This window comes from Ziziphus jujuba, chromosome 9, assembly GCF_031755915.1.
Source record: "Ziziphus jujuba cultivar Dongzao chromosome 9, ASM3175591v1".
In the NCBI taxonomy this organism is placed as follows: Eukaryota; Viridiplantae; Streptophyta; class Magnoliopsida; order Rosales; family Rhamnaceae; genus Ziziphus; species Ziziphus jujuba.
In genome coordinates, this window is record NC_083387.1 from 6539957 (window position 1) to 6549509 (window position 9553).

General features: G+C 31.5%; 1 protein-coding gene across 1 annotated transcript; it reads left to right on the forward strand.

Moving 5' to 3' along the window:
• The first annotated feature begins 7267 nt into the window (after positions 1-7267).
• On the forward strand, positions 7268-8180 carry LOC132805375 (CLAVATA3/ESR (CLE)-related protein TDIF-like). Its single transcript, XM_060820145.1, has one exon. The coding sequence runs from the start codon at positions 7459-7461 to the stop codon at positions 7846-7848; it is 390 nt and encodes a 129-aa protein (XP_060676128.1). The 5' UTR covers positions 7268-7458; the 3' UTR covers positions 7849-8180.
• The last annotated feature ends 1373 nt before the right edge of the window (positions 8181-9553 follow it).

Consider the following 9553-nt stretch of genomic DNA (forward strand, 5'->3'; position numbering starts at 1 on the left):
GATGATAATAAGTAGTTCCCAAATCCCTTCTATTCTTCTTAGTCGGAGAAACTGCTTTTGATGAAAATCTGTTCCGTACTAATTGCAATCTCATATGCTTTAGTGAAAAAAGCTATTTAAAACAGTCAAATAAAAGTTGTCGGCTAATGGATAAGCAACTTAATATAAATTAAGTGGATGATAAGGTAGGGATGATCTAGTCAACTTAATAGTCGAATTCATTATAGGCTTGCATGGTTTCGAAGCTTTTCTTGACTACGAAGGCTGCAAAACGTACAAATATGGCAATAAAGTTGAAGCAATCTTAAAACCATGATTACCATCTTCCCCAATTTAATCCCATCGATGCAGAGACAAAGCAAACAAATTTTGTAGATTTATTTCGTTATTAACTTGAAAGATGAAGATGGCTGTGAAAAAGTTGATTCTAAGAGGCTGACCAATCATTCAACAAAATAAATATTTGATTTTGGAAATTTTTTTTTGAATTTCTAATTAAACTTTTTCTTTGGCATAACTTCAGCGCCAAGAGAAGAAAACACAAATTGGAAAATCTATTCTGCTTGTCTCAAACTTTTTACTTTTTATGTTGGAAGGTTAAATAAAGTTCATTAACGTGTAGAAGAATAAAAGGAATTGAATGTAATATTTTTATTAAATTAAATCAGCATAAATTTCAAACTCCGAATATATAGTCTAAAAGAATAGTAAATATAAATTGTTTTATAAGAGATTGGTATTCTCTATGGCATGTATGAATCAATTGATTTGACAAAATAGAATAATGGAGTACGATTTTAATCAACTAAGTAAAACCAATGGTCTGATTCGCGACTCATCATTCATAATATATTTGTTACATTTCCTATTTCCATTAAATAAAAATATTGTCTAATTTGTCATGTCTCTTTCATACGTGTGATTTCTTACTAATTTAACCTGAAGAAAATGGTGGGAACACGAAGGGGTGAGAAAATGACGGGCACATTTATATAAATGATATATATATATTTTACTTTTTTCCAAAAGATCACAAAAAAGCAAAAGCTATAAATCACATATTTCAGAAGATAATCCTTGTGCCCTACCATCTTTACATTGTAATCTCTTTTGCTAAGAAACTTCTATTATTTATACACTAATCAATTCATTGTGTCCACACCTTTCTATAAAGCAAGCTCTCCCACTCTGAGCTTTTCTCCTTTATAACTGACCTAATTATGAGCAACATTATTGGCACAACTTAGGGTATCCATACTCCAAAATTAGGGTCAAAACGCACCCTAAATTCACTAACACTACAGTCGGGTAAAAAAGAAAAGTACTATTATATCATCCTTCAATGAGTACCTTCCATTGTTATTTTTCTTTTTGGGAAAAAAAAAAAAGGAACAAAAAATTGATTAATGGAAATGTGATGAAGTTTTCGATATGACATTGTCAGGTTATGGTACATTTTGTCAATTGTGTGTGAAGAACTTTGCGGACACTTGACAGCAGCCTTTCTGCGGTTTGTACTGTTTTATTTTCTCTCACAATAATTTGGACTTAGAAAAAAAAGAAAATAGAGCAGCCAAAAAAAAAAAAAAAAATGAGAGAGAGAAAAAACCCCTGTATTTATGTTTGTCATCGTATCGAGAGGCTCAAAATTGACAAGAAAGCTAGAGAAAATGGAAGAAAACGAAAAAGGAGGGTAAAGGCATGATTCAAGGGTTGATGAAGCATCACTATCCAAACCATACAGTAAAGGGGAAGCCTAAAGATTTAGTGTTTAGAATTCAAGCATAATAACCTAGCCGTGGACATGAGATTATAGAATTATATAAATATTCATTTTGGATTTATATAAATATATTGTACGTGTAAATGGACCACACTGGTCTCGGCCACTTTGAGAGACCTTTTTTTTATTGCATATGGTTGCCTGGTGAAAGGAACTCAACATGAGACCAGTGAGGCAACTGAAACTGTAGTGATTTGATGTTGAAAATGAATCTCGATGTGCAAGCCATCTGATTGATGGAGGGGTCAAATTTATAAAAGCTGATTTTGCTTTTTTTGGTGTAGTTGCAATGGATGTTTCCTGCTTTCGTATGCCACATATTTACTAAATCTATATTATTATTCTTCTTATAATATGAAATATCCTCTCCATTTCATTTTTGTTAGCCATGCATACTGTATATTTCAAAAGATTTTTTTTGTTCATTGTTTGCTGAAAAGAAAAAAAAAAAAAATACTATACAATAAAAATGTTTTCAGAATAATATATTACAGTTTCAAAAAGAGTTTTGCATGCATAGGTCACCAATATATTTTTTTGTTTCTTTTTCCATCCATATTTGACCAATCTGATAGGTATATGAAAATGGATCAAACCAGGGAGCTAAGATTTGACTATAATTGTTTGACTGTCCATCCAAAAGTTGAAAAAATGGATTATTATAAGGCTAGCGGCCGGGCTCGATAAAAAGTTGGCCAATTAGCTGTTCAACCAAGAAAACGAAAAAAAAAAAGAAAAAAAGAGAAGTGGCATTTCGGTTTAGCCAATCACATCCATAATATTTTCTTTTAAAAGTTAAAAAGAAGTAAAAAGGAAAAAAATTTGAAAAGAAAAAGGATACTACTCCTTTGGCTAGGCCTCTACATTATTTATTCTACGGGAGAGACTGTTTGGGTGGCAGAAAGTGCCAAACATATGGCTTCTGATCACCTCTGCCTTAAAAGTATAGAATTGACCAAACACTGTTCAGTTGTTCAATATGGGCATCTATTTGAGTTCAAAATGCGATAAAAAGTGACACTATAATCTATGTAGTAGTTTATAAACACTATAATCCATGTAGTAGTTTATAAGGTGTTGAGTTTATCCCTATATTTGATTATGAGTTGCCTAATCATCTATAAATTGATTCAAGGCTTAATTTATAGAAAATATTGTAGCTTTGTTGTTCTGGAGGAAGAAATTAGAGCCTCCAAAGTCTAAGGGAATAGAAGGAATCTGGTACTTACTTTTCAAAAAGCCTTTGGAATTGGGTTATTTATACATGCTATTACCTGCTGCATATTAGGATTAGACTAATGGATTTTTTATTTTTTATTTTTTATTTTTAACTTTTCCCCCCTGATTGGGGTTTTTGATGAATATCAAAAATGGCATTCTGGGTTACCATATTTTCCAGCTTTTAAACTAATTAACAATTTAAAGAAGAGCTATCTCTAACAATTATATTTATACAATAAAAATCTAATCATTTGTCAGAAAATTATTTGCATCACTTCAGTTATTTCTTCTCCAAATTAATTCTAAAAAGGTTTACTGAATTAAGATAGCATCTTGCACTTAAATTGCCCCGATTACATCAAAGAGACAGAAGATAAAAGTAAAAACAAATTTAAGAGACTTGAAGCAGAAGGAAATAGGGTTGAATTATTAGTATATATTGGTTCAGTAGTGGCAAATCAGTTTGTCATCTTTAAAAGCTGCAGCTTGCGATGATATATACCACAGGGGTCCCAAATATCTGAATTGGTAGGGTCTCAGGGTCTGATTGACATTTATATATTTATATAGATACATAGATATATTAGATAGGGCTAGACAGGATTATTTGCTAATGTGCTACATATGAATATGACCCTACAACTTATAATAATGTTGGGTACAGCTAATAAACTAAGTAACAAGCTTTACATCTTAGACTGTCTATGTTTTCTATTGCCTTCAATACCATATCGACATTTTTTTCTCAGGCTAAAAAGGCAGGGTTGTGGAGGGGAACATCGCCTAAGACAAATAATTAGGGTTCAATTAATTTGCATCAAAATTAAGATTATGAAACAACTTTGAAAAGAAATTTAATAAAGCAATCAGTTGTATATATACACTCCACTATCATGAAGCCAATTATACATGTCTTCTTATTTGAATATATTTGAGTGATTTTCAAGATTCTCCAAATTTAGAGGTCCCAATCTTTTCAATGAATATGTAGTTTAAGTAACTACTAATTTTGAAAAATTATCATATATAATTTGAAAATTCTAAAATGGGTATAGGAATCTAATTCCTAATAACGAAAATCAAATCAATTAATTGACTGCTCTACTTTAATATAAAAAATAAGTAATAAGCAGCTTCCATGTGTCTACAGAACTATTCAACATATGAGTGATGGAGAAGAAAAATGAAAAAATAATAATAATTATTATTATAATAAATAAATAAAGATGAATAGCTAGGTAATTATTATATGCTTTTCAAAGCGATTCCTAGCTCGCACCAAGAAAAGTGCTAGCTTTGGACATTCCCTTCGCACCTGAAATTAGGAATGAAATTCAGAACCTTTCCCCACCCCCCCCCCCCCCCCCCCCCCCCCCAATTAATTAATGCCGGAAAACAGAGGAAAAAAATTAGAAATATCGAACCGATGAGATAAAAAGGTTGTGAAAGTATGAAAACAATGCGGATCTTATATTCTTGATTACGTCTAGCATGTGATTTCTTGGGTCACATCCATATATACTTAAATAATGCCATTATATGTGTATCTTTTTACTCTCTCTCTCTCTCTCTCTCTCTCTCTCTCTCTCTCTCGCTCTCCCAATATATCTAAACACATATTGTTTGTATTACATATAACGTACGTAGTACTTAGAAGAAACTCTTTTCTTAAATAAGCACGACTTTCTAGCCTTAAAAAAGGAAGAATAAAATGACCAACTTTCCCACGCTCAAAAATAAAAACATATGACTGATGGTTTATGTCTGCCCTCAAACATATCCTTGATTTGTAAAGGTCATTAATTTAATCAAAGTTTAAGGTCATTTTTGCTTCTTCTTCTTCCTTTCCTTCTGTCTCTCATTAATCATTGGAGATTAATAATTTCATCCTTTATAATGGGTAGCTCACAAGATTTATAAGAAGCAACTTTGTATTATGTAAAATTTGGTATTACAATAAATTAAATCTGATAATTATGTATATACAAATTAATTAGAGCTAATTAATCGGCACAAAGGGATAATAAGAAAGGGTTGAGAGCTTACATCAAATTGTTGACATTTTTGAGCAATAAAAATAGTATGTTCTTGGGTTTGCTGCTATATATATCTTATCGCTTACCTAACCCAAGAAAATTATACATTAACAATATGGCCTGTCTGTCTTGTCTATGAGGTGTTGAATATAATCATTCCTGATTTATTGGTTCTTGCACACACCAGCTAAAAATAATACGCTATAAAGTTTTTAAAGGTCCACTTCATTGACTTTTTAGCCCCAAAAAAAAACGTTATGGAAAATTATTAACATACAAGGTACACCAGCACATGGATAATGGCGTTTCTTTTAGAGGAAGCTAAGAGACTAAGAATGTGCTTTGGTCGATGGATTTGGTTTCCAATATTAATGAGCTTGTACTTTTTGTTATATAATATTTTCTATAGTATGACATACAAGTAATATATATAAATGGTGACGAAATTTCATATATCTTATCAAATCAAACAGTGGATTTTATTCATTCCTTTAAGATATTGGAAAAAAATTAACCAGACCACATAAATCACATCATAATATATATGTATACATAATTTATCAATCTGAGTATCTGATAAGGTGGGTAAGAAGTTTGTATCAACAAGGACAGTGTTGAATCACCCTAAATCTTAAGTTTGGTACCACAAATATTAAGATATGAAATATAGCTTTTGTCATTTCTATAAATTGGTCTTCTTTTCCCATATGTGTCCATTTACATGCATTGATCTCTCATGCAATTCCAACTTGTTAATTCTACCCAAAAAAAAAAAAAAAAAAAAAAATCGAAAACAAAATCAAATTAACCCAATTAACAGAAGAGAGTTACAAAGAGAAAAAGGAATCCAAATATTCATAAGGTACAATACAACATAGTTTTGATTGCTGCTTAAATGTATATGAGGAAGAGAGTGAACAAGAAAGAAAGAGGGGGTGGTGATGAGAGTTGTGAGCAAGGAGGAGACTATATATTGAGAGTGAAATTACAAAGAAAACCTTAACGTACAATCCCTATCTCGAACATATATATTTTACCGAGGTAGCGGGGGACCCATGCATCACCCATAATGGGAGACATGCATGTCTTTTGCCTTCTTTCACTGTGCATTTCCATTGATCTCTCTCTCTCTCTCTCTCTCTCCATGAGAGAAACGCCCTCTTTTCTGTTCTCTGTTCTCCGTTTATTAGAGAGAATAGGATGCTTTGCTTTCCGTGTGCTTTCTTCCCATTTTTGTTTTCACATCACTCTTTTCATTTTAGAACCACTCTCCTTTCAAGCGCTTGTTGCCTTAATTACCTTAATTTACTCTTTTTTGGTGTATATATTATAAATCATTTATTTATTTTAATTTATTTTTCTTTAAATTTCTCCAAATTTTATTAATATGGTACTTTTAACTAGAATTGATTTGCTAAATAATAAATAATTAATAATATTGCTTTTTTCTTTAAGAAATTGATTAGGTCATTGAGAATTAATCTCTTATGTATAGACTATAAAGTTATATCCGTTTAAAATCTAAAATAATGTATTGGGAGTTTGGGAATCACGCGGCAAAGAAGGCGAGTGAAAGCACACTGGTTGCATAAAAAACTAAGCAAAGAACAAAATCAGTATATATAAATTTTTTTTTTTTAAAAAAAAGTATTAATTTCCTTCATTAGGGTTCTCAAAGTCAAAGAAAGATTTCTTGAGCAACCGTCCAAACAAGAAAAGCCACTACCCCTACATCCACCACCTCTCTTTTCTTTCTATCTGTTGCCACTGGCTTTACCTTTCAAGATTCTTTAATATTTGAATTACACGATGGCCCATATTATTAATTGCCGTTTCGATTAATTAAATGACCATTTTGCCCTTCATTAATTTTACATTACTATAATCTTTATAATTCCAAAAATTACTAATAATGATCGCTTAAAATGGAAAATATATATTTATATTTTGAAAGCATTAGTTGTGTGTTACCACATTTTACTCCTGCATCTATTTATTTATTTATTTCTTTTTTGGGTCGATTCTGCGTTTCCTTGTAACTACATATATGATATATTCTTATCATATATACAAACAAAATACATATAAGGACAAAAAAATGTCTGACTCGATGAGAAGGGCATTTTTGGTCATATGCTGCAATAGCAAAATTCAAAATCCATTATTCATCTATATAATACAAGCAAGGTGATTTCGGTAAATTGCTATTAATTCCATTTCATCACCTTTCATATATACTTCCATCTTAAGCTAGTTAATTTGGTTCTCAGACAAATGCGTATCGAATTTCAAAACCTCCTTTCCATTCACTTTTGCTGAAGCTTCTCCTTCCTCTCACTCTCTCTTTGTTGCCTTTCTTTCTCTTTTCTCTTTCTCTTTGTCTCCTTTTTCTCTTTCTATTAGCCTTGGAGCTGGTTCATGGATATTGAATCCTTGTGGGCTCTTGGGGGGTGGTTTCTTATTCCAATTTGCATGGCAGCACCTAAAACATCGTCTTCCATCTTCGAAATCAATGCGAAATTGCAACCTTTCCTTCTCTTCCTTGTCCTTTTCTTCGTTTTCCTTCTTCTTGTTAGTCCATTAAAATCATCCACAAACCCATCATCATCATCATCCATGGCCTCCTCAATTTCTTCCAAAAGGCTTCTTTTGGATTCCTCTCCATCATCTGCATCCGCTACATATGCCGCAAACTTGCACCCGAAGAAAGCTACCAAATCGCGTACTTCTTCTTCGGATTCAGCGAGAAGAGAATTCGGAGCCGCAGCTCACGAAGTTCCTAGTGGCCCCAACCCAATATCAAACTAGGTTAAGTGGTAAATTTGGAAGAAGAAGATGCTGCATCATCATGAACCAGTTGAGGGAGAGAAAGAGAGCAAACATGATGGGGTTCGCAACGGCAAGAGAGATTTCATTGGGGTTTTTCTTTTTCTTTTTTGTCATCTTTGTAGTTATTGTTTGAGTCCGCCATTAATACTGCTTTGTCGTCAGTGAGAGGTTTGTTACTCATATATGGTTATCGTCATCATGTTAGCATTACTTTTTTTTTTTTCTTTTTTCTTTTTTTTTTCCGCTAGAAATGTATAGCAAGAGATACTTATATATTTTTCTATATTTATGTATCCTTCTTATTTGTTTTATATATATATATATATATATATAGATGATATATAATATGGTATGGTTTAATTAACTGCTTTTTTTTTTAAGTATATTATTTTTATTTTCCTTATAGTTAAAAGGGAAATAATTGCTTAGTTCCTGTCTTTTATGCTATAGTACTAATATTTAAAAATCTCGAAATCTTATAAAGAAATTCCAATAATTAACTTGGTGTTCATTAGGTTTTTTGTTAATGGGTCAAGAAATTTTTGCAAGCTTGGTAGCTAATTAAAATATTGATAATTTAGTAAAAATTTTATTAGAAACACAAGCTTTAGAAATAAGCGATATGTGGAAAGAGAATATTAAGGAATTCCTTTATTGTTGTAACCAAATTAGGAAATAAATGAACCAAAAAAAAAAAAAAATTTGAAGAAGAAGAAGAAGATTGCATGAGGTTGTTTAACATTCAATTGGGTATTGGGTTTGAAAGTCAGCCAGGCAAAAAGGGGAAAGGAAAGGAGGAGCAGATAAGAACGGAATCTGAGGCAAAGAGGGGAACAGAGTGGTGTCAGATCTGTGTGGTACACAGTAGTAGTGAGTGTGTATAGCAGTACGTGAAAGAGAGAGAGAAGGAGAGGAGGGGTTTTGTTTTTCCTGTGAAATTATTTGTTGGGAGTGTTTGGGAAATTATTTGTTGGGAGTGTTTGGACTTTTGGCTTTTGTCTTCTCAGACACATCATTCGAGAAAAGCTGATACCAACCAAACAACCAAAGTCCAGTCATGATTTGATAATTATAACTGTATCATTTCCCTGTTGTTGAATAACTTTCTAAAATCATATGCTTTATCATTGTTTTTTTTTTTTTTTTGAAATTTAATTGTTCTCTAAGATTTATTACATTATTTTATTATTAATTTTTATCATGTTTCCGAATTAATGCAAAAACAGTATCACCTTTTGTGGATGTTAATGACGTCATTAACATCCACAATTGAGACTTCTTTCCTTTTCTTTTTCTTAATTTGTTTTTTTCGTGGAAAGGAAAATATTTCGGCCTAAAAAGTATATATGTCTTTTTGTTTGCACATCTACATTTCATTTATTCAAATGGAACAGTTGCATTGGTAATTTGATATTTACCTTGATAAAATGGAGGTACAAAAACAAGTTGTTTGACAACTTTTATTCCTTTTATTTTATTTTATTTTTTTGCTGCGAAGATCATTTTATTCTCATTAGTACTCAAACAATTCAATGAAAGTGCATCAAATTAAGAAATCTAGATAAGAGATATGATACTCTAATTTCCATCCGATATATAATCTGGACCACTTAATTTTGATCTCAGCACTTATTCGAGCAAAAAAGAAAAAAAAAGGAACCATGCACATTAATATATTCTAACT